The sequence below is a fragment of the Lissotriton helveticus genome, chromosome 7, assembly GCF_964261635.1.
Source record: "Lissotriton helveticus chromosome 7, aLisHel1.1, whole genome shotgun sequence".
Classification (NCBI taxonomy): Eukaryota; Metazoa; Chordata; class Amphibia; order Caudata; family Salamandridae; genus Lissotriton; species Lissotriton helveticus.
In genome coordinates, this window is record NC_136068.1 from 1,278,660,748 (window position 1) to 1,278,687,569 (window position 26,822).

Genomic DNA, 26,822 nt, shown 5'->3' on the forward strand with positions numbered 1-26,822 from the left:
TTGAATTATGAATTAATTAATTTATTATAAGGTTAATAATAACCTCAACAAACAGACATACAATTCAAAAGCATTCAGCATGCGAAGTTAAAATGTCCCATATGAACAAGCAGGATAAGCTCTGCATGAAGATTAGGCTGAACCAATATTAAAACAGGATCATAATTGATTACTAAAATGCAGTGTGCAAGGTAGCAAATAGCAGCATTTACAATACCAGGCTCGTTTCAGGCACAAACAGGATTACTCTAAGCCATTATTAAAAATGAAAGCATAGGTTTTGCAGGATATTTGATCACTAAAGAAATAAGTATACGATTACAATAGAAGAATAGACAGTGCCAAGCCCGTTAGGGCACATGGTGCCTCCATGTGCAATAAAACTTTAAACAGTAGCAATCGTATCAAAACATTTTGCAAGCATAGACCAGCAGAATCAATCCAATCCAATCCAAAAATTCTTTATTTCGGCCACATAGGCCATAAAAGAAGCAGTAAAAATACATACAGATAAAACACAATATATACAATAAAACCAGCAGAATCAGTTGCACAGGTGTTTGGAACTTTGAAGAGAAAGAAAGGGTGCAACGTTTTTTGTTTTTTTGCAGATTTATATAGCGCAAACTCGACCCAACGGTATTGGAGCAGATTGTTAGCCGCACGGTCAGGATTGGCACCGTCCAGTTTGTCCACAGCTATCCATCTGCAGAAAACGTAGCAGTTTTAACTTTTAAAAGGGAGTCTGCAGGGTTCAGACTGGCTATGCAGGTGCGAACTCCTAAGCGAACGAAGTCTGCGCGGAGAAGGACTTTGCTTTGCTGCAGCAAGTGCATGAGATATGAATTAAGGTTTCTTTTCCCTGATCACAAAGATGGCATCTTATATCGTTGGAATATTTTAGTGTGAATTCTGTCAGTCAGAAAGGGACATACTATAATGTCCTTCAGATCTTCTCCGACAGGAAATTGAAATCATTTGAAAGGTATTTACCCCTTTTACATTCCTGGACAAGCAGCCTCCCACTATCATCGCTTTTTAGACCTCGCCTGAGACAGCGCATGCTGTACTACATGGCTAAATAAATTGACAAGTCCATAAGCTCTCCCATAGGCGAGATTTATTGGCTTTGCCTTACCCAAAGCTAGTTCTACCCAGCATGATTTTACATGCCCAGCCAACTCGTTTGTTCAAGCTTCCCTTCTTCTCTAAGTGGGTAGCCGGGGAGGGGTTCCTCTTTGGCTTAGGCCCCACACTTAGGGGCCGATTCCGATCTCGGTTGGAAAGCACTCCGACCGAGCCGGATCCGGGGTGTTTTCCGACCGAGCCGGACTCCTGCAGTCCGACTGAGCGAGGACGATGCGGCCGTATGCTGTCGGACTCGGTTCGGTCGGACTCCCATAGAAGTCAATGGGAGCTGATCGTACGACGCATACATGGGCTCCCATTGACTGAATTGGTACATTGCGGACAAGTGGGCCCCCTACAGTGGGTACGCGTTGGTGCCATAAAAGCATAAAACATCATACAAATTTCATCGCAAATATATAGTCGTATATACAAGATTTAGAAAACGTTTAAACAAATGTGCCATGATCATAGTAAACAATTCAAATAAAACCATGTAAACTCAGTTAAAATAGGGTAAAACAATACTAAAGTCTCTTAAGGTCAAGGTTTAAAACTATAATAAATTTATGGGACCAATTTATATTAATTAAATACTGATGGGGTGCCTTGCCGCCATTTTCCTCATTTTAAGGCAGGCCATAAAAATGAGGCTTCCGAGAAACATACAAATGGGTCTAAAAGGGCCTTTAAGAAATAAATAGCCTCCCAACACTGTAAATGTATGATGCCTCAGGATTGGGAGGATATATAATTTCCTTTCATCAGAGTAGTTTTTGCAAAATAATAAGATGTGGAGGTCTGACTGCACAGCAAGGTCATTGCAGGGGCAGTCCGCCAATTCTTCCAGTTTATATCTCTTTTCTGGGTACCCTAAAAGTAACAGGATCATGTTCATACGTAAGTGCAGTAGAATAAATCTATGCTGCGCGTTGTTAATACGAGAGAGATAGTGGAAACCTTCCCCCGGAACCAAGTCATATGCAATAGAGGAGTTTTGTAATCGCTTGCTTTCCCTTAGAGCAGGGGTCTTCAAAGTGTGGGGCGCGACCCCCATGTGGGCCGTGGAGGGATGGAAAGGGGGTCGCGCATTCCCGATCACACTTCTGCCGGGGCCCATCTGACTACAGGGATTCAGCCCCCCTCCTCCCCCGTAGTGTGTCTCAGCTCGTGCTGCTGTGAGCTCCGCTAGGCTGTGTCTGCAGTCTTATCTCCAGCACAGCCCGGCACCCCTGAGTTTTTCACAGGTCGTTAACGACCATTTGCATATTTACATACCTTTTGAAAACTGATTACTGAGGCTTAGTTTTTTTTTTATAGTTCCAGTTCCCCCTGCGCCCCAACTCAGCCTTTTCCTTACATTTGTATTTTACATTTAGTGCAATAGTGTGAGAATGCATTTCAGGAAAAGAAATAAAAAGTAGGGTTGGCAGAAGAAAAAAAAATACCAGTGATTTCTCTTGTAACACACTGCTTGCTACCTCTCACATTTCGTTTGCTTTATATACTTGCACAACACCATTGCCTACGTAACGTTTGTTCTTGTGTTTGATTGTCTGCCATTTATTGCAGTACCTCTACTTGTACTTTGTACGCTTTTGTAACCTGCACACATATCACTTTTTCCTCCTGTAATGTACCGTTTGCTACCTCTTGTATTTTGGTTGCTCACTATTGTCACTTTTGCCTCAGGTAACTTAACGTTTGCTTTTGTAATTTGTTCACTTGTAATTTTCACCTCATGTAACATTACTGTTCCTATTGTGAAGCGCTCCGACACCTTCGGGTAAAGTCCGCGCTATATAAAAACGCATAAATAAATACATTCGTAATGTGACTTATCTGTCTTTGTTTCCTTTAATTATCAGTCATGGATCATCGAGGCAGCCCTAGAACACAATTAAAAGTGCTTTCTATTTAGATTTGCTGTTCCAAGTATTCACAGATGAGTGCTGAAATATACAGCTTTAGGTGACTGCTTATTTTTGTACCGTCTGGGACATCAAAATAATGAGCAGGCAACCCTAACCATAGGACTAGAAGTATGTTGCAAGATCAGCATATTATTTATTTCCTCCACCCTCGATCCCTGATTAATGTCATAATAGCAATAGTTTAACTTATATCTTAAACCCTTCGCCACCGTCAATATGTTGAGTTACTTCAAGTGTCTGGAAATGCACCCTGCATTCAGAGAACTCACTTCTCATTCTCGCACTTCCCTTTCATGCTCACTCTGCACTCACAGCGATCACAATGCACTCACACTGATCACCATGCACTCACATCATTCACCCTCTCACCCTGCACTCACAGTGATCACTCTGCAATCACAATGCACTTGCGTTGTTCACCCTGTACCTCAGTCTGCAGTCACACTACTCATCTGCACTCATCCTGCACTCATGTGACACCTCATTCACCTGCCCGCTCACTGCTCAATTTGCAACTCGCTCAAACAAGCCCATCATTAACCATGCATTCATTCATCCCACTCTGCACTTATATCCACACCCAAATTCATATGGCCACCTCACTCACCCTGCAGTCACTCCTCTTTCCCTACTCTCATACTGTTGAATCGCTCACCGTGCACTCACATGGGCACTCTTCTCATCCACAGAGTGCAGAGGGTTAATGTGCCTGCTACAAAGAATATGTACTATGCATATCACAGAACTGAGTGTGAGTAAACTATGCGTAGCACTATAAAAAAAATGTTTGTCAGAAAGGTGCTACAGAGAGATGAGGTGCATTGTTGGTGCCACTGCAACTTTAACCACCCACCCATTGCCTTGCCTGTGCGGCCAATGACAATACCTATGCAACTACCAACCATAACACTGTACAAGTGTGACTATTTCAAGCCCTCAAAGCTATAAGAATGTTTTTAATGTATATTGAATTAATAAACAGCTGTTCTGCTCATCTCTAAATTACACAGACACAGCCACCATGTGGCAGACGGTCATAGTGCCTGTGTGCACAATTTGGTGCCTGTGCGGAGCACCGGCAACCACCTGCTCTAATTAAGCACTGGTGCTGAGGTAACAGGGGATAGGGACATTAGTTCAAGAAGGTGTGAAAGAACAAAGTAGAGATGTGAAAGATGAATAGGGGGACTGGAGAGGTGTAAGATACAAATAGACAACAATTTGAATGGAGAGACTTGAGGTGAATGAGAAGTACAGATGGGCACGGGAGGTGACGGGGCCAGAGGGGCCATGAGATAAATGCGAGAAACTGTTAGAGATGAGGGCAGTGAAAAGACAGAATGGCAAGAGGTGATTAAGGGTGAAGTGAGAAGTTGAATGGGGAGGATTCAGAAGTTGTAAAAAGGGGTGAAATAAAATGCCGGCAATATGAGAGAGGGATACGGGGTTGGAGAGGAGAGAGGGATGGAAGGGAGGGGGTGAGAGGAAAGCGGCATGGGTAAATTGCTTAACTCTGCACAAGACCGCCAGGGTTTTAGGGACCCCTGCTGCTCCCGGCCAGGGCCAGGTGAGCTTCTAATGTGGAAGCACGTATTCCTGCGGAGTGGAAGGCTCATCACAAAGGTTGGCAAGACATTTTTCTGATGTTCATTGCTGTATTTTGGTTATAAACTGGTACTGATGGGGTGAAATCTTTCCTCTGTGCTATTGTGTGCAAAAAATGTCAAAATAATGAAGCAATTCTATCCCAAAATAATGTGGCATCACATAACATTATTTACATTTTACTCTTACACAATTTAGTCAAGCCTTTCGTGTAATTTGGTCCTCACCTGCCTCGTAATTCCAGAAGCCCTGCCTACAGGTTTAGAAATGTTTGTCAGGAGGGGGTCCTTACAACTGAAAATGTTGACAGGGGGTCTCGGCACCCAAAAGTTTGAAGACCTCTGCCTTAGAGTATGATTTGCTCTCTTAGTGAATAATTCCGTTATAACCCTTCTACAGGAGAGAGGGGTTCGGAATAGTTCTCCCAGCCCCAAAGCATTCAATTGATCCTCTTGTAATGATCCAATTTGCAGCAGTCCCTGATGATACTTTGGGTCAGATCTACTTTGGTCCTCTGCCATATTGACAACCACAGCAGAACTGGTGCCAATCTTATACTGTCAGTCAGGTAAGAGAGCCCCAGTTCAAGATTCACTATATAGTTTGGAGCTGATTAAGGTAAGGACACTCGATTTTTAAAAAAGCTGTCTTCTACTTGCTGTAATGGTTTGGGTTCAACCATCCCCCACACTCCAGCCCCATATGTTACTGCAGCCTTTGTTTTTGCAGTGTCAATATTTTTGATTGTGTCCAGGGGACTACCTCCTAGCTTTTTAGCAAATCTTTTAATAGCATTATTACTCCTTTCTATGCCTTGGACTCTAGCAGTCACCAAATTCGACCATGTGTGGTTCTTATCGAAAAGGACTCCTAGATATGAAAAGGAGTCTACCACCTCGATTTCCTTCCCTGCCAGCTGGAAGTGGGGATGTTTCTCTCCTTTAGGTGCGCCTGCAACAATTATGAAGGATTTAGGTTTGTTTACTTTTAGGTCAAAGGAGGTCATAAAGGTGGAATAGGCCGAAATTAGATGTTGAAGGGCTATCCCTGTTCTAGCCATCAGTACCGCATCGTCAGCGTACACAAGGATACTACGGGGGGTGCGATTAAATTTGGGCACGTCAGCAGGCAAAGCAGTCAGAGCTGACTCTACCCCATTTGTATAGAAGGAGAAAAGAAATGGGCCAAGAACACATCCCTGCTTTACTCCTTTTTCGATTTTAAAAGGACGTATACACTCCCCCTTCCTACCATACCAGACGCAGGCAGTGGCGTTGGCATACAACCGATGGATAAAACCAAATATCGACGGATCTATACCCATGTCCTTCATCATAAACCACAGCCTCTGATGTGAAACACAATCAAAGGCTGCGGTAAAATCCATAAAGGCCATATAGATCGTCCCACCTTTTGCCTTGGTATATTTCCCTATAGTTAAGGATAGGTTTAAACGCTGGTCGACTGTCCCCATTCCCCTAAGAAATCCATATTGGGCTTTCATAAAGATATTATGTGTTTCAGTCCAATCTTCTAGTCTTGCTAGAAGGACCCATCCCATTAGTTTGACGGAAGTATCAAGAAGGTAAATGGGGTGTTTGCTGGGGATCCCCTCTCCTCCTTTTTATAGATAGGGAGTATTATACTCTGGTTCCAGGACAAAGGGGGACCCACTAACTGGATTTTGTTAAAGATGTTTGTTAGCAGTGGGACCCACATGTCGTAATTGTCCTGGAAAAGGTAAATTGGAACACCATCAGGCCCCGGCACTTTACCGGGGACACAGGCCTCCAATGCCTTTCTAAATTCCCCTATTGAAAAAGTTAGCCCAATCTGAGTTACTAGTTCTGGGTTTGAGTTCGAGGGATCAAAGGTGCTTACTAAGCCAAATATTTTCCCAAAATGACTGACCCATGCCTCTTCGTCTATATGTACATCCAATGTTGGATCACTAAGATTTTTAAAGTGAGGGGCATTCACTATTCGTCAGAAATCACCACTGCTGCCTGAGATAGCTGCCTGCTGAAGCTCCTCCCAAGCCTGCACCCTAACATCCTTCTCTCTATCCCGCCTGGCTAATGTATACTCTTTACGTAACATGGAGATCTTAATGGGTAAACATTTAGTGCGTTTACAAGGGCTTTTTTTGTTGCAGAACAGGCTGCGTCAAACCACCCCGTATTTAAAGGGGCATTTATAGACTTAAAACGTGTAAGTGCAACCTTTATTTTCGCCAAGAGGGCACAGAACTGACCAACCAAGAAGGTAGGGGATGAATTCTCGCCCATACATGATAATATTTCTACCTTATTTTTAAAAAGAATTTATTTTATAAAGTTTTATATAGATCCCGAACTTGGGTTATTATTTCAGGGGCTAAGTTTAACTTATTTACTTGTGACCATTTCAGCTGATAACCCTTTTTCCTATATGGGGCCATGCCCTCTACTATCTTCTTGTGATCTTTAACTTTGGATAAAATACTTAAATGGATGCATAGGATGGCATGATCGCTATAACAAAAAAGACGAGTTCCTGTGTGGGCCACTTTACCCTGTAGATGTGTTGAGGCTAGAATAAAATCAATGGTAGACTCTTGGAGGCCCCTTCTAAAAGTATTCCCCTGCCGGCCTTCTTTTGCATGATTTAATATGCCCAAGTTCCATTTATAAAGAAGTTTATTTAGGGTTTCGCCATACTCACTATGTATGAAGTGCGGGAGGGGATTACCATAGGTATCTATTACTCCACATACGCATGTCCCATTAAATTTACAAAGATGAATGTTAAAATCCCCCATCCATAAGAGATTAATACTAGCCGTTCTTTTAGCAGTGATACGTTTCTCAATCTCTGTCTCTAAGGAGGTGGGCATATCTTTCATATTCCTCCCAAAATCATTATTATAATAGCTGATAATTAACCAAGTGTCTTGTTTTGTACTATCAAACTGGAAAATCTGGAAATTACTATGTATGGGGCCAACTTGCTTTACTTTAAAAGGTAAAGTATTTGAAACTAATTTTAGGAGGCACCCCTTCGCCTGTCCGGTAGATGTTGAAATTGCCGGGGAGTGAAAGGTACGAAACCCCGTAAAGAAAATTGGGTCTTTAGACCAAGTCTCCTGGAAGGCTATTTTCTCCATAGTTTGCCACTCATTTAGCCAGCTTGAATTCCCTATTTTGGAGGCTATGTTTGCCACATTCCAGGATATCATAGAAGTACTGGCTCCCTCAACTCCCTCTAGATCAATCATGCGGGATAAAGAACTATGCTCCTGAATAATGGGCGAAGGAGTTACATCTACAGGGACATTCTGGTGGGCATGTGTAGTACATGGACTTAATGGTACACTGACCTCTACTGGGGCAATAGTAGCTGCCTTTTCTAGTTGTGACAAACAAGTTTCATCTGTCAGAGTTACGGCTATGGAAACGTTCTCAAGAGGTGGTATGCTAAATAGTCTCGTCCGTGAAGTGACCTCTCCAGATCCATAGTAGCTACCTTTACAGATTGTGATGGGGAGATTGAAGTCAGTCAGTTGCAGGCTTCCAGATTCGAAAGGACGTCAAATCTATTGTGCAATCTGATCCCACCATTAATAATAGGACATACATTTTCTCTCACACTAGGAAGTGGTAGCGCTATTCTAGGCCTTTAGTCTCTTCTCAGTAGTACACCATGGCCATTGTAAAAGTATACCAGCGGTAGAAGTGTTAACTGGGACTTCTTTGGGGGAAACTATGAAGATTGTTTAAGAGCATATGCCCCGTGTAAGCAATATTAAAATTCACAACTACACAATCACCAGAAAAAGATTTCCTTAAACTGCCCACCCATTCAGTTCTCCTGGCCATGATGATTTCATTGGTCAGCTGATGCTTCTCCCTCTCTGTAACAATCACATGTTTTAATAACCAATTGAAACATTTATCCATTAATTGTCCTGTGGATTCGCTCTGATCTTCTCGGAGGGGGGCGACGTTAGCCAAAATCAGACCCAGTGGGCAGCAGCAGGTGGAAGGTGAAGGGTTTGTTGCTTATAATTGCCGAGTTCACCCAAAGTGTTCCCAGATGCTCCTGCTGGGTTGTTGCACCCACTTTCTTCCCTATTGGCTGGCTATGTTCCCTTCGCTCATCCCTTGGCAGTTCTGGACGCCCACTGGCAAATTAGAGTTTGTGTTTGCATTTGGGAGCTGTGCTGCAACACTAAAGGTATCATCCGGAAGCGTGGACGTCGTGCACAGGATTGTTGGAAGAACAGTCACCCCTCCCCCCCTGCTTCTTTTGACTGTGCTGGGCCTCTAGTTAGAGATGCTTCCGGGGGGTGGTTGTTTGTCAAGAACGCCTGGGCAAGCAGTGAACAGTTTGGGGTCTCTAACTCAGCCAGGCGCCGTTCAATTTGGGTCAATTTGGCTAAAATAGGGAGCATTGTGTTGTTTAACCATATAGTCACTTCTGACCAGAGAAAGTCATCTGGGTCCAATTGGCTCGCTACAATGCTAGGAGGCTTCAAAGATACCCATGTCCTGAGGTTAGTTGGAGACACCCGTGGCTGAGGACCTTTAGCTTTAGGTGCACGAGTGGTTTTGGGGTGTTCGGTTTTAACTTTGGTAATAGCACCTCCTGCTCTAGTGCGTTTAGCTGGTGGATTTGGCAAAGGGTCCTTTGAAGAGACACTCAGGGGTGAAAGATCATTCCCCCTCGTTGGTGTCATTTCCTTATTGAGATTTGGGGGGGAGGATCTGGTATGGATTTGTGCCAAAACTGATGTAGTTGTAGGGGGCGGTGGAAGCTCCTTCAGAGGGGGTTCATTAAGAGATCCTACAGGCAACCCCAGGATGGATGGTGTCAGGTCCATGGATAAGCACCTTTCGGTCAGCCCTATCTAGTGCGAGAGGACGCTAGCTGCTCTTACTAAGGAGTCCAATGTAGCTCTAACCCTCCCCCCATTTTTATCCTTTTGGCCCTTTTTTTCAGCCTGTATGTAACTTAGAGTAAATAAATATAGAGAGAGGTAAACTAGGAGAAAAATAACAATACCATAATTATGTTGTAGATCTAAGGGAGTAGGCCCAGCCCAGCCTCCTCCGGGTTCCGATGGGCGTGGACGGGCCCGTCCTTGGCCCGGGGTTTTGCCAGGCGTGCCTGCTTGCGTCCCGCGCAGCGGGATAAGAGCTTTTAATTTATGCGCTCCAGGCGCAGGAACCAGCAGCGTGAGGCAGGAAGCAAAGTGGACGATGCAGGGGAGCCTGGGGGGTGTAGTCCCTCACCCTTCGGCTCAGCTCTTACCCCAGTAATCAGCACTGGAATGTAAAACAATAATGGGAGTGGAAGGAGTGCAAAGTCGTGGCCCCTCCCTGCAAAAGCAAATATTCACATTTTGCCACCTACTTCAAGTAGGTGGTAACCCATTCGTAAATGGGAGGGGATCCCTTTGAAACCTCTTCCCCTTTTTGAACGTTTGTAAAAGCATTTTTTAAGAGCAGGCAGTGGTCCCACAGACCACTACTTACTGTTAAAAAATGAAAAGAAAACTTTTCATTTTCTTTTTAAAACGCATCTCGTTTTCCTTTTAAGAAATACTGTCTGGATTAAACAAAAAAAAACATTGTTTTATTGAAAAGCAATCACAGACTTGGTGGTCTGTGGATACAAGGAGGCCACCATCCCTATGATTTTTACGATTCCAAGTAAGTAACAAACCAAGACCTTCTTCATGAATATTAATAAGGTAGGTCCATTTACGACCCATTAGGACTCGCAATATGTGTGAAACACACATTTGTTCATGGGTGTTTGCGATTACCAAATACCAAATAGAGAATCGCAAAAAATCGCTCTTTGGTGATCTCAAAGCCTTCCCTACATACATCTTGTCTAGTAGTTATTTGCCAGGCTACAAACCAGCAAACCTGCCATCGGATTTTTATTTTCCATTCTTTTCATTGCATATAGCATATAACATAGGCTTCTTCTATGGCACAGCTATATTTTCTTTAAAGTAACCCAGTATTTTGAACAAGTTTATGCTTTACTCATAAGTGCATGCATGATTAGCTATTATTGAAAAATAGTGCTACTTTGTTAGGGTCTAAAGTACTGCCAGAGTTCAAAAGATCTAGTTCAGAACTTCCTATAAACCCTATGGCCATTTAGTCAATATAATAAAAAAAATTGTGCTGCAGGATGCACCATTTGGCCCTCATTTTTACACATTTTTCATGGGTATATTTGTCGGGTAGCCTGAGGGTTGCTTGGTGCAGTATGGCACTGGGTGTGCCTATTTTCATCACTTCTGCTTTTGGTCCCTAGTCGCTTAATGCCTGATGTATGAATGTTTCTATCCTGTAACAGGGCAGCGTCTGGAAGTGCACTTAAAGGCATCAAACAGATGCACCGCTGATGATCATAATGAGCATTGCTTAGAAAGTGTTTTTTTCACACTCCCAGGCACTCAAAACGTACCTCTTACCAAGATTTGGAAATAATGATGTCCTAGGTGGTCTCTCTGTTGTGTGAAGTTTCATTATCCTATGTTACAGGTATATGTTCATGCACCTTTGTGGTGGGTTGTCACAGCCTCTTCATTATGTCACAGGTCCTGTCTGCAGTATACTAGTGGAGCGCTATGGCTGTCGGGTGACGGTCATCATAGGAGGCATCCTGGCCGGAGTGGGAATGGTGTCCAGCTCCTTTGCCCAGACCCTCATTCAGCTCTATGTGACTGCAGGTTTCATTGCAGGTAAGTTACTGCAGATATGCCCTACCCACAGCAGATTCAGTACACACCCGCATAAACCCCTCTGTAAGCAAATCACCGAGCAACCACGCTTCCAGTACTATGCATCGCTAGCTAGGTCACTGTAGAGACACTCTACATCCATTTCTACTCCTCTGTGCGTATGTGGGCCTCTTTCCTGACAGGTATGTGTTATTGTACATGTGAGAGCTTGAGAACAGCAGAAGTGGTCATATTATCTTAGCAATGGAGAATAGGTGAGGTTTGGGAACAGGAAAAACTGCACATCGTTACATTCACAGGCCATTTACTGTTCTGTATCAAAGATGCTATGGGCTCTGGTGCAAGCAAGCAAATAACATTCCCCCCTTTGAATGCTATAGGGGTAGTACAATACAGCAATTATAAGGGTAAAATGGTATATTCAGGGCCAATGCACCTGCTGGCCTGTGGTAGCTACTGTCTGTCCCGGGACCATGGCTCAGTGCCCCACCTTGAAAAAGGCCCTAGGCTTTCAGCCTCTTAAGGTGAAATACTTGTAGAAGGATCTATCAATGTAAATAGAAAACAACATAAAGATTTTTTATGGGAAAATATAAAGAAGAGCAATACAGGAACTACAAGCTACTCCCAAAAATAAGTTACACTTGATAGTAAATCTATGTTTGTAATTTACTCTTACACTTTAAAGTAGCTTTCATACTTTTGGCTGTTCACAAAATCAGAACACAATGTTACTCTAAAGTGTAGACTTAAATCTCTCCGTCCCCTATAAAAGATGTGGAGCCAAACTTATGAGTATAGGATACTACTAAAAAAACAGTAAGTACAGCACTACATAAGGCCAACCACTAGTACTGCAACACCATCCAATAGAAAATATTTGAGGTAGGAAATTAAAATAAAACCCTATATGAAATAATGTTAAATTCAATTATTTAAAATGGTAAAAATAGTTAAACATATAAATAAATGATTGTGTTAATTTAAAACAAATAGCACATTTTTTATTAAGTTGTATAATATTTTAGAATTCTTTTCCTTTGAAGCATTGATGTAACAATAAATTTTATTACTATATATGTATATTAGCATTAATAAATCCTGCACATCACTTTTAAAAATTATTAATTCATTTTTTTACTTCAAGTGTGATTTTTATTTAATGTAAATGTTAGCTAAATAATTTTCATTTATTATATTTACATTATCTATTTCATTCAAAATTAAGTTAATAGTAATGTCTTGATAGTAATGTCTACTTACATCAAGGGACGAGGCCAACATTCAAATTTTTCATTCCACATTCGTTTATTGTGTGTGCATGGCTGGAGAATCAACACATTTCTGTTGTACTCCACATCCATGTTCACAATACACACCACCATTGAACCTCAGTCACCTAATACCCTAACCCCCACCTCTCACAACAGTGCAACAAACGGTAAAGAAGGACCACGTAATCACATTGTGGTCATCATCTTGTGACGTATTATTTTACAAGAATGCATTGGATTTCATGGTAAATATCTGCTTATTCCTTAATCGCCCTGATATCACCATATAAGAACTTGAGATCAAGATTAATATATTGAATACAATCATCGTCAAATATACACAAGGGTATAGTTAAATTGATTAATCACCATATTTGAAAATTCGTCTTCTGCGCCATACATAGATCACGACTATTGTATTCAATCAATTATCACCTGTTTAGGCTTTTACACTATAGATAAACTGGTCTTGAACATAAGATGACTAAAGTCTATGATCTAAATGCCCTGTACCTATGATGCAGTTTCTATCATGCCCACTTTCTGTATGTGAACACCAGCCAATATGAACTGAAATCACCGGCCTGTGCCATGAAAGCAAACACTACCAATGCGCTGCTTCTCAAATAATTTGATCACTAGAGACACAGTATACAACAATCAGCGTACACTCTATGATCTATCTTGTATATGTATATAACCCAAGTGGGCTAAATAACCACTATTATTCTGGTACATCTTTGTCGCGCAATGCTAAAAGATAAACCATGAAAATGAATTGAAAAAAGGAAAAGATTTAAACATTTTCTCATCTATAAAGTATCCATTAAATTCATTATGGTACTTAAACAGTGGCAGCTACTGCTGTGCTAGATAGTTGCACACAACAATTATCCAAGAAAAGTATGCAGTTCTTCATTCGCATTCAGACCAAAGGGCTCTTTACAATCCAAATGCAATATAAATCTAGCTTCCAGTCTTCTAAGCTCTTGTTCCCTTTTCCTCCCTTTGCACGTTTTTACGGATTTGCACTATTCTTCAATAGAGATATTCTCCCTTATGCATTTTTCTCGAATGTCCTGCTATAGGGTAGGTCAGGTCATTGTTTCTGACAGCTTTGAAGTGTTGTAGAATTCTTCTGTGTGGTACTGGGAAAGCTGGGATATTCATCTAGATTTTCTTACTCATCTATAGAAGCCCAAACCAGGTCGACTGGACCTTTTTCCCTATTCTAGAAGAATAAAGGGAAGATTTACAACAGCTTTGAACAACTTCACCATCAAATCCAAGTTAAACTCAAAGGACCACTGACTACGAACTGAAGTTTCAAGGATTTATTACAAAGCCAAAAATAGTTGGACATACAAACATCTCAGCAAGAGGTTCAGAAAATAAACTGGCACTAATACAAACATAATTCTACGCAAGATTTTCAGACAACTCAGAATAAAAAGCAAAGTCAATTTGAGTAACATTAGGCAACCAAGAACAGTCCCAGCTTGAAGTTTAGACTGCATTTACAAAAAAGAAAAGAAAAGTGATTAGTCTGTCCCTACACTATTCTAAGGTGACATCCCTACATAACATTCCCATCAGACAAGAGTAAATGTGTCAGCGGTGAAGACTTCCAAAGAAGTACATTCACCTTCTTCAGGCAAATAGTCTAACAGTCGAGCTCGTTCTAAGATGCTCCTTCTTACACCCCACTCTGCCCTAAGTGCCCCAAGACTCTCTCTCTACAGCTTTCTACATCCTGCTCTGTCCGTTCCCTGTCTAAGATCTGCTCTCCACCCTCGGGAGCTGTCCCTAATACAAAATCCCAAAAACAGTTGACACGCCCAGAGGTACACCCCTCTGGCAGGTGAAGATCTTCGGATTTTTCCAGTATGGCACCTTTCCATCCAGCGTCCGTTGGTGTGTCCTTGGGTCCCAGGTACCTTCCTCGCTAAATGTTGCACTCCCAAATTCTTTGACAGCTTTTCTCCATTTGCGCCTACTATCCTAGCTCCTAAACAATGGACCCTTCTAACTAACAAGCCTGTGGCCTTACACCTGCAAGCTGAAATACATGGGAACAACCCTGCAAACATTCGAAGTTACAATTCAATATTTTGCTGAGGACAGCTTCTTCCCCGAAGAGAGAAAATCTTTCCTTCTCGACCAAAGCTAACAAAAGAAAATACCATTAGGCCTCTACTGGCTTCAGCATAGCTCAGGCCCTTGCACTTCAAATGTATTTCTTACACGACATGACATTACATTTCAACACGTTAATTCTACTTTCAATGTGAATACTAGCTTTTGTTCTAAAGCCTATGTTAATACACTCATTGATAAACATACATTTCAAAAGCATTTCATTAGTGATACAACATTTCACAGATGATTTCATTTTTGTATTAGGCAACACTGCATTTCAATTAAACTCTACATTAGTCTCTGGTTAATAAACACATCCATATATATTGTGCTGATTCTCAGCCTAACGTTATAAGTCTAAACTACATTAGTAGACCCTCTAAATATGTGGGTGCTGACTACTCGGGATTATGGTGCACCCCTACAAATTTCAAAATAATATGGCGCTCCCTCAGTACTAACCATGTAAGTCTTCAGGAAAGCACATATTAACATGTATACAGTAAAGACACTCTTGAATTTCAATCTTCCCCTAACACTAATCTTTTTCTTAGTGGGTGTATCAGTGGAGGTGATGTTCACACCATTTATCTAAAATCAATAGAGGTATGAGGAGATATGTTTAATAAGATCCTACACCAACCCTCCTCATGGCGTATTTAAATAAACTAGTCAATGGGGTAGCCAATGTGGTAGTTCCTCCTATTGGGTTCGTTCAACCCTGTATATTAGCGAATCATTGGTCTGGTCATCATAGTCACAGAGAATCTAAGTGGTCGGATCACGGAGCCCTCACATACCTAATAGGATGTCATGCTTCATCAAAGGGCACACCTCTGCAAGCCGGCGCTGCAATCAATACCTGACGGGCCTAGGGGCTCTTTGTCGGAGATCTATTTGATCCTTAAATGCCGTATGATGCATGCATGTGAGAAGTCTGAGAAATATATAGGGTGCTGAAAAATGTGTTTAAAAGAGTCTAAGAAAACCTGAAGGATTATTGAATTAATTATTATGCTGATGGTCCCTTGACACAGGAAAAACAAGGTGCTATCTTAGGATCACCATGAGTCTTAATAGCTAATAAGTGGAAATGTGATGCGGTCAACCTGTTTCATGCCCTGTTTGCCTGGAGGGTCAATTGGCATTTCATCAGGACTTAGGGTTAAATCCTACCCTATTTGTAAAAATGTGTAGGCCCTAACGGTGGTCCTAGGTGCCTGCTCAAGTATCCAATAGGTGCCTGCTCAAGTATCCAATAGTGCACCTGTGTTGATGCAGTGGGGTAGATTCCACCTAAGAAAAGGAAAAAGAGGAATGTTTGTGAGTGTCAAGCAAGAATGAGCCTGGGATTTTCCATATGCCATGGTCATAATATTGTTTACACTCATTAATAGTATTTCAGCTCCATTGTCTCGATATTCATGTCCCGACAGGGCAAGTTTTAGATGGTACAGACTGAATGTCTGTATTTCACTATTGTTGAAACAATGATATTAAAACACCAACAAATATACATCTTTTGCCTCAAAGTACCATGTGCTAGTGAAGGAGTACATCATAACAGGGATGAAACTTAGGGTCACAGCTATATATACCGTTGTTAAGCTTGTAGTATTAAAAAAACATTTCATTGTGAATGCCTCTCCAGACCTTTCCAGAGATTCAGAGTAGAAATGCCCCTTAGGTCTGGCAGAGGTCCGCGAATAAACTACGGGAGATAACTGGTGTAGACCAGACATTGAAGTAAGACATTGCAGGAGAGGTAGTAACAAGCTATAGGGGTACTACATGGTTAATAGTTGTATAATATTTACTACACAGTTAATATTTGTATAATATTAAAAAAGATATAGGCATACAAAATCGCGTTGTTTAGCACTTACGTGATCAGATGCAGGAGAGTTTTGCTTCACCTAACTTCCTCTGACAGCCTGTAGTTAATGGCTGGCGTGGGTGGGGAGGAACTTTCACCACTCTTTATATTTCTCTGACCTCTCACATGCATGCATCATACAGCATCTAAGGATCAAAAAGAACTCTTACAAAGAGCCCCTAGGCCCATCAGGCATTGCTGCGCCAGCTTGACCAGGAGCGCCCTTTGATGAAGCATGACACCCAATTGGGTGTGTGAAGACTCCATGATCTGTCCACTCAGATCCTCTGTGACTCTGATGACCAGACCAATGATTCCCCAATCCACAGGGTTGAATGAACCCAATAAGAGGTACTACCCCATAGACTAGTTTGTTCACTCCATTTAGAAATGCCTTGCATTTGTTACATTTGGTGAAGCGCCCAGGGGGTGTTAACCCGTGACATTACCGCCTATGGTTACTGTTACTTCTCACCACCTGGTCTCATAGACTAGGCACGTCTAAAATGGATTAAAGGCATTTTACCACCTCCTTGCTAGTGCTTAATTTGAGCCGGTGGTTTCCGGTGCTTGACACCGAAACTTAATTTTCAACACCAGCACTTATGACAAGCTGCCAAATGTTGGCGCTGTTTGTCTTATTTAGAGATTAGCACAATAACAGTTGTTTATTTGTTCAATATACATTAAAAGTTACTAATACTTGTCGCCCAAGCCATTCTTATAGCTTTGGGGGCCTGGAATAGTCTAAGATATCACACTTAAAGATGTATGATGGTTGGTAGTTGTGTTGGGGCTGTAACTGGCAGAGCTGGTAAGGGCAATTGGTGGTGTAAGCAGCAGTGGCCTCCTGACAAGGGTCCTGGCACTTATGTTTTTTACAAATTAAGCACTGCTCCTAGCCAATTACCGGATCACTCCAAATGTCAGTGTTTAGCTAGTGCACCCATCGCCTTTCTATTTTGTGTATTAAATGTGGTGATAAACCTATGTCTGTTGCTTCCCCTTTTCCTCTCTTTAATACCGAAAATATAGTTTTCTCTCTTACAGCTCCTCTCCCTAGTAGATGTGTTCATTACAATCTCTTCAGTGTAACCTCTCTCCTTGAATCTATTTTTCATCTCTTGTTCAATCGGCTGATTCTTTGCTTCAGTCAGTGCAAATTCTTCTCGCCCTGTATTATTCCACAAAGGATATGCTTTTGATAAAGATTGCCGTACCTTTTGACTGAACTGCACAGCCTTGTTCACGATACAAGACACTTTTGAATCTCACAAGTTCTTATACAGTGATATATTGGTGATTAAGGAATAGGTATATATTTACCATGAAATCCAGTGCTTAGTTTGTAAAATATGAAGTGTAGGTGCTCAAATATTTGTTGGTGGCCACACCTACTTTTCTCTGGCTCCACCCACTTCTTCCACAGGCTCCACCCACTTACTCTATTGGCTCCACCCACATCTTCAACTGCCACTGCTAAAAGTCAGATGTAATACCTGATCTGAATTTCAGAAAGGGAGCCTTCCTCATTGTAAGGTTTTGATAGGAGGTTTCCCTGCCCTGTGAACATTTTGTGCATTTGACGCACAAGTTTGGAATAAATTAGCTAAATTCACTGAAGCATTGAAAAGGGTCAATTTCAGTGCTCTATGTACTGATTTGGTGAAAGGACAATACTGGGGTAGGGTATGCTATTTTTAACAGAGTCTATGAGTTCAAAGATACAACTTCGACATAGCTTATTTCCAGACGTACCTCACCTACCTATAGCTATGCACACAGTATTGACAAGTATATATACAGATTAACACAGTGCATTGTAATAATGTGAACAGACGTATGATATAAGGGCTTTGTTTAGCAGAGCATCTCAATAGTATGAAGAGAGATCATGTGCCTTCTTCAACAGGGGAGCACGTTAATAATGTGGAGGGATATGCATTGCACCCACATTAAGCAGGGCATCTAAAAAGTCCCAAAGAGAAATTTGGTTCCATTGCATCTTAGAGACACAGGTTCTCATCAGCACTACCATGGGGCACAAAGCACCGAGTGGATAATCTCTTGCTGCACCATCAATAGCAGCGATGCGTTGTGAATGATGATGGCATGCTAATGCATACAGTAATATCAGCCTGCCCCTACGTAGAATCAACAACAATCCACATGGGTGTCATCACCATGCGCTGTCTATAGCGTCTGCTACTGCCGTAGAAGAGCTATAGATAACATGGGAGTCCTGCAGTCCTCCTTTCAGCATGGACCTGTCCTAGGCTGCTGAACCTATGACCCTCAGATCTCTTAGAGTTGTAATTGGTGCTTAATTTGCACCGGTGCTTTCCGGTGCTTAGCACCAGCACTTAATTATCAGACTTACACACGCAATGATGCGTCATTGATTTTGACAACTCCTCTACACAGAGTGTTACTGTTACGGTGGTTGCTTTTGTCATGGAACTTGAAAGTAACACGACTACACACCAGGAAGGGTCCGTTGGAACTTGAAGGCAGCCCTATGTGTCATGACTTTGGAAAAGTCAGTGTGCTTGAGTTAACAATGTGGACAGCTCACCCGGATCGTCTGGCACTGCTGAGGGCAGGGCTAGAGCAGTGTTCTGGTGTTCAGTGCGGCGGCGCCGGCTTGGGAAATTTAAACACTGCACATGCTGGTAATGGCGCTCACATCTGCCCACTCTTGCCTCGGCCGCAGGATGATGGTAGGGTCTAAACATCCTGCTCTCAGGTTTAACTCAACACATCACGTCTGGGGTGGGGACGTAGGGGGTCGTCTCACGGAGCCTGCAGTTCTTTACAGATTCAGGATGCAGATCGGGAGAAAAAAGGGCAACTCTTCTGCCAGAAAAATGGTTTATTTCAGGATTTGCAGCGGCCTGATTACCCAGTCTAATTTCAAAGTTAGGTTATAAACATGATCTATTTTTTTTAATAGTACAATCGCTGGAATGAGAGGAATCGGACATAAATAGACAAATGCAAAAAGATGGGAAGAGCAAGTAAACTCAGAGATAGTCAGAACACAAGGCCGACGTAGTCATCGCACCCCACCTGCGGGACATTATCAACACCTCCTTCGACACCGCCACCTTCCCTGAGAGCTGGAAGCACGCTGAACTCAGCGCTCTACTCAAGAAACCTACAGCGGACCCCACCGAGCTCAAGAACTACCGTCCTATCTCGCTCCTCCCGTTCCCGGCCAAAGTCATCGAAAAGACCGTCAACAAACAGCTGGCCGCCTTCCTCGAGACGAATGGATCCCTCGACCCCTCACAGTCTGGCTTCCGAGCCAACCACAGCACCGAGACCGCCCTCATCGCCGCCACCGATGACATCCGAACCCTGATGGACAACGGAGAAACAGCGGCCCTCATCCTCCTGGACCTCTCCGCGGCATTCGACACTGTCTGCCACTGCACCCTAGTGCAGCGCCTCAGCAACATCGGAATCCAGGAGAAGGCACTGGAATGGATCACCTCCTTCCTCGACGGAAGAACACAGAGAGTCCGCCTACCACCGTACAAGTCAGAGGCCACCGAAGTCATCTGCGGCGTCCCTCAAGGATCCTCGTTGAGTCCCACCCTCTTCAACGTCTACATGAGCCCCCTCGCGGCCATCGCACGCCAACACAACCTCAACATAATCTCCTACGCCGACGACACCCAGCTGATCCTCTCCTTGACCAACGACCCCGCCGCCGCCAGAGCCAACCTGCACGAAGGGATGAGAGAGGTAGCCGAGTGGATGACGACCAGCCGCCTGAAACTGAACTCAGACAAGACGGAGGTCCTCATCCTGGGCTCCTCGCCCTCCGCCTGGGACGACTCCTGGTGGCCCCCCGCCCTGGGCACCGCACCCAAACCGACGGACCACGCACGCAACCTGGGCTTCATCCTGGACTCCTCCCTCTCCATGACCAGACAAGTCAACGCCGTCTCCTCGTCATGCTTCAACATCCTGCGCATGCTACGGAAGATCTTCTGGTGGATCCCCACCGAGACCAGGAAGACGGTCACCCAGGCCCTAGTCACCAGCCGACTGGACTACGGCAACGCCCTCTACGCCGGAACAACCGCCAAGCTCCAGAAGAGACTCCAGCGGATCCAGAACGCCTCAGCCAGACTCATCCTCGACATCCCACGAAACAGCCACATCTCTGGACATCTGAGAGACCTGCACTGGCTCCCCGTCAACAAAAGGATCACCTTCTGTCTCCTCACCCACGCACACAAAGCCCTACACGACCAAGGCCCGAGCTACCTCAACAACCGAATCAACTTCTACGCTCCCAAACGCCACCTCAGATCAACCAGCCACGCCCTCGCCGCCGTCCCTCGCATCCGAAGAGCAACAACAGGAGGAAGGTCCTTCTCCTACCTGGCCGCCAAGACCTGGAACTCCCTCCCGACCGACCTGCGCATGACCCAGGACCACCTCGCCTTCAGGAAGAAGCTCAAGACCTGGCTGTTCGAGCAGTAACGGCACCCCCCCCCTCCTAGCGCCTTGAGACCCTACGGGTGAGTAGTGCGCTCTATAAATGTCCTGATTGATTGATTGATTGATTGAACATGGCATAAGGCACAGAAAACACAACTCTGGGGGTTCTGTCTCATCTAGGTGCTTTAAATTGCAAGGAACAAACAAGGAAGTCTGTGGCAAGCAGGGTTGGTTAGCGGTGTCCACCGTAGGCCCAAAAAGTTCAGATCTACTCCAGATATCAGGATATCAAGAGAAGATTCCAAGAGGCGAAAATGGAGATTTTTCATGAATGATGAATACATCTCTAGCTTCTTCAAAGACGCAATTACTGCAATCGCGGCAATCTGCAGTCAGCGTTTGGACTGTCTCTGATGATTATGTTTATGTGTTCAGTACAGAATAGAATCGGTCCGAGTTGCAAATTAATAATATCATACAGTACTAGGATATTTGTTTCAACACACAATCACCATCAACTCTGAATTGATTGAAGGGAAAGTTTTTTCGCAAAATTATAAATTATTCAATTCACTTTCATTGCCATTTATTCACGCAACGTCATTGTTTGATCAAATTTGCAGCAAATAGTTCATCATGTGAAACAAAATTACTTCCATGTAATTGTGAAATCATTACATTCGACATCTTAATCAAGTGCTCTCAGTGAAGAAGGGAAGGGGTATGTGAAAGATGTGAAGGACAGGGTAAAGGTGCTGTGACATATTCATAACATCATGTTGAAATCGAAAAAGCCTTTACAGTCAAATTAATGAGCAAAGGTTCCCAAAATGCATCACACATAGAAAAGAGTCAATCTCGTATTTGGATCCTATGGTGTGTCGAAAATAGGCGTAGTTCTACGTTTCGACCCCCGAATACGCTAAAGGGTTGATTCAAGCCTCATGTTGGGGTCTTCATCAGGAGGTGAGGAGAGCCTATGAAATAACGTAAAGCTGAGTTCAGTAACTATGGGTGATTGTGCATTGCTTGTTAATGGGAGAGAGAATGGGGTTTACCTACATCAAGGGGCGGTCGCCATCCATACCGTCTGGGAGTGGGCCTTGACAAAGCTCCAAAGGTTTCTGAAATAAATTAGGAAATACTATCAGGGCGCTAGTTCTAAGTAACTGCCAGGGGTGGAGAGACTAAAAGATGAGGGGACTTACTTTTGCGATGTACTTGCGATCACTAGGCCGATATGCGCCGTGGGATCATTCCTCCCGCCTCATGTAGTGAAGCGCTTCTTACTGAAAGTTAAAAAGAAGTGCGCTGTCAGATGCGAGTTCGGGCGTGGGTGGTTAAATAAAACGTAATTTGTCTGATCGGGTCAGAGAGACCACTTAGTGATCGAGCAGCTCTGTGAACGAGACCTGAATTGTGCTCTGATTCTATTACCTTAAGGTCGGGACCTCATCGGCGGGTTACCGCTCTGCTGGCGTGCTGCATCGTAGTGAGCTCGCGGTGCAGCCGCAGGATGCTAATAGGCAAAAGGGCTCGTCTCATGCGGCCCAATCAGGATGGGCAAACCTGTGGAGGAATGACGTGTGGGCTCAAAAGACTTAGGGAGCGTGTGTAAAGGTTTAGGAAGGGATTCCTTTCGGAAACAAAGGGTGTCAGGCCTCCCAATTCGCATGTCGGATCGGCACGGGGGAGAAACTCACCATCTTTGGATGCTCGGAGAGCAAGCCCAAGTCGAAATCAGAGATGTATAGATGTGTAATTTACAAACACAGAGTTATTCAGCCGGTACGGTGGAAACCATAAACAACAAACATATTATTTACAAAACATAAGTCAAATGTCACGTATGTCCCTGGCCATAGTATGATGGACAAAAAAACATGTTATTTACAATGTGTAGATCGAGTGTAACTGGTCAAGTGTGTCCATGACCATGTGACAATGGGTGGTCTGTCCATGGATAGCATGCACTGGGAACATTTCATTGAAAAACATTCAGGATGTACTTTGTCTATTCCGGATTAAGTCCGGCCATTTGGGAAAAATTGGCATCGAGTTCATTCAACCCCCCACTTATGGTCTGGAATTTCTGCATCCATTTGCACTCCCTAATATCGAGGATGGAGTTCAAATTTCCCCCCCGTGGTCCGAGAGAAATTTTTTCAAGTACTAACCATCTGAGGGACTCAGGTGCATGGTTTTTGTCTTTGAAATGGTCGACCAGGGGTGCCCCCACTGTGGAGCAACGGATCCTGTTGCAGTGTTGGAATATACGATTTTTGACTTTTTGCTGTGTTTGTCCAACATACATGAGGCCACATGGGCACAGAATCGCATAGGTGACACCACTCGAGTTGCAATTTGTGAAGGACTTGAGATCTATTGCCAGGTTGTTATAACGTACTTGTTTGGTTTCCCAACACATGGAGCATGCTTTGCATGTGGTACATTTATAGTGGCCCACAATTTCCGGTAGTTTCCATAGACTCTGAATCGTAGGTGCCTTTGGGGTATCAAGCATTGATCGTACCACATAGTCTCTAACATTTCTAGCCTTTTTAAAGGCATGCATAGGAGGTTCAGGGACCTCAAGAGTGTCTGCTACCAACCCCCAATGTTTGTTTACAATTCTTCGTATCGCATTGCTTTGGGTACAGAATGTGGTAACGCATATCATGCGTTCCTGTGATGTTATTCGTATCTTGGGTTCGAGTAAGGTTGATCTATCCTGGAACCATGCTCTTTTTCGGGATCTCTTGACTAGGCGCTTGGGGTAGCCTCTGTCTATCAGACGATTGATAAGGTCATCCGATTCCTTAAAGAAATCTTCTTTGAGGGAGCAGTTTCTTCGGAGGCGGAGAAATTGTCCGAAGGGCAAGTTGTCCCTCAATCCTCTTGTGTGGTGACTTGTGTAGCGTAAAAGGGAGTTTCTTTCTGATGGTTTCCTGAAGAGAGTGGTGTACGGGTATCCATCCTTCTCCTTAATGCTGATGTCTAGGAAGTCAATCGACTCTTTGTTCATGCGTATCGTGAACTTGATGTCTTCTGATTGGTTGTTCAACCAGGTCAGAAATGCATGAAGAGTGTCCTCTTCTCCTGTCCATAACATGAGGACATCGTCAATGTATCGATGCCATGTTGTAATCATCTCCCTGTATGGATTATGTTGCGATAGAATGCAATCCTGTTCAAATTCTGACATGTAGAGAATGGCCAGGTCTGGGGCGAAGGCAGCGCCCATAGCTACTCCTTTACTCTGTATGAAGAAATTGTTCTGAAAAATGAAAAAGTTCTTAGTCATTGCAATTTCCAGAAGTTCCACAAGGAAATCGGTTGGTACCGACACAGGTTGCTCCCGTCTGTTTAGTATTCTCCTCATACACTCTAAAGCTGGTCTCTGGGGGATGCTGGTGTATAGGGAAACAATGCCCATGGTTACCAGGATCTGATTGTGTTTATTGAATGGTTTCGGATCGATGAAATTGATGACTTGCATGGTGTCCCTTAGATACGTAGGGGTGGCCTCCGCTATAGGCTTCAAGAATATATCAATGTATTTGCAGAGTGGTTCTAGCAGTGATCTGCATCCGGATATGATGGGTCGTCCCGGTGGCTTATCTGGGTTCTTGTGTACTTTGGGTAGAACATATATGGTTGGTGTTCTGGGTTGTTCCACGTTGAGGTACTGAAATTCCTTTTTGGTCAGAAATCCCATCTCTAAGGCTTTGGTGGTGATGGCTATGATGTCTGTTCGTGTTTCCTTGGTGGGGTCTCGCATTGTTGGTCTATAGCTGACACCATCCGTTAGTTGGGATTGGATCCCTGTCTTATAATCCTCCACATCCAAAATAACTATTGATCCACCCTTATCAGCTGGCTTGATCACTACTGACTTGTTGTTTTTCAAGGATTCCAGCGCACTTCTCTCACCCATACTGATGTTGTGTCTCACATAATGTTTTTTGTCAATAGTTTTGAGGACGTCTCTCATGACTACACTTTCATATGTCAGTATTTTATGGGATACTGATGACATCATGGGCATGAAGGTAGATGGAGGTCGTAAGTTTGTGAAAGCCGTCATGGCTGTGGAAGGTTTGTTCCTGAAGAAATACTTCAACCTCAGTTTTCTAAAAAACCTGGTCAGTTCAGTTTGTATATTGAATCTGTTGGGATGAGAGGTTGGTACAAAAGAGAGGCCTTTGCAGAGTATACTTGTCTCATCTGTGGTGAGTGTATGTTTGGACAGATTATTATGGGGCTGGAGAGGGGGTTGGTCCTGTCAGGTGCATTCGTTACCATCTGTAGGTCTTCCTCCTGGTGCTCCTCTCCCCGTGGTCTTCCGGTTGGAAACGAACTTGTTTGGTGGTGTTGCCTTGCTGTCTCCCACTGTCCCAATTCGATTGGTTGTGACCTCGATTGGGGCGATTGTTCCAGGATCCTCCTCTGCCTCTCCCTCCCTATGTGTTGGCGAGGAGGCCACGGCCCTTAGCAGTGTTCCCGGCCCGGTGTGCGGGTGGGGACACTGAACTGGGCTGGGTTTTAGTTCTGTAGGGGTTGGGCGGCAGGAGGAAACATGCGCAGCTTTGATTGCGCATTGCCACGCCCCAGCATACATATCTGCACACACAGCATCTGACCCCGCACCACCGAGTCATCGTGGTTCAACGGGCCACAGGCGGCCGTTCAACTCGCCTCAGTTACTATTCATTCTGAGTGCTAGCCAGTGTGACTCCCCCTTCCCACAACGATGTTGGTGTTAAGGGACTATCAGCATAGCAGTAGTTGGTAGCCAGTACCGCCCGGCGGCCAACAGCACCCAGGTAAGATCATGGCTCACCTTGCAGGCCTGGCCACTCCGCCCCCAATCAGTTAACAAAGAAGCCTAAGGCAGTGCACTGACTGCCTTGGCTGTCAGTGTGTCCCGGGCCTACCGCGAACGAACCGCCGCCAAGAACAGTTACTTTACTGGCTGCCGAGTAAGAGTTAAGTGAGTGAGTTAAACACCCAGACAGTAGACATTTTAACTAGTATCGTAGGAACCGCCATGCGCCTGCCATCTTCCACGATCATCAATAAATTCAATAATGATGCCATTGCCAAGAGGAGAATGCCGAGATTCATGAGATGCTGAATGAATCTCAATCAAGTTAATCTCAAATCTCAATTTCATATGGCGGCGGGGGCTCTTAGTTTTAGTGTTGCCGGCCCGGTGGGCGGGTCGAGAGGGACACTGTGGTTTTATTTGGGCTGAATTTTGGTTCTGCAGTCGTTGGGGGTGTGAGTAGTAGGCTGCAGGCAGTGTGTGCACAGTTTCAATTATTGCCACGCCCCGCGGCCCCAGTATACCCTCACGGGCCGAGGCATGCCACACCCCTCCACACCGACTTGAGTCATTATCTTACTGGGCCAGTTCAACAACTTCAACGCCAGCCAACCAAAGGGACCCAACGTCAAAGTTGGCGTGGAAGACTCAGGACTGCCAGCTGCGCAGCACTACTAGTAGTAGTACTGTTGTAGTAGCCAGTACGGTAACAACAGCAGCACTAGGTGAGGCAGGCAGTGGCAGGCCTAATGCTGCCCTAAGCAGCAGCCTAAGGCAGTGCACTGTCTGCACTGCAGTCAGTGTGTCCCAGTCCCAGCCCACCACGAACGAACCACTA

General features: G+C 44.0%; 1 protein-coding gene across 3 annotated transcripts in view; it reads left to right on the forward strand.

The window, feature by feature from the left end:
• LOC144770188 (monocarboxylate transporter 6-like) overlaps nucleotides 1-26,822 on the forward strand; it is a 365,737-nt gene that overhangs the window by 284,297 nt on the left and 54,618 nt on the right. Inside the window, exon 3 of one of the 3 annotated variants that reach the window (XM_078654495.1) lies at nucleotides 11,269-11,412. The exons of 1 other annotated variant lie outside the window; for it this stretch is intronic. In XM_078654495.1, coding sequence (XP_078510621.1) covers nucleotides 11,269-11,412 — 144 coding nt within the window. Of the gene's footprint in view, nucleotides 1-11,191; nucleotides 11,413-26,822 lie in introns of all 3 variants that reach the window. One more of the 3 variants, XM_078654498.1, reaches the window with a different exon arrangement.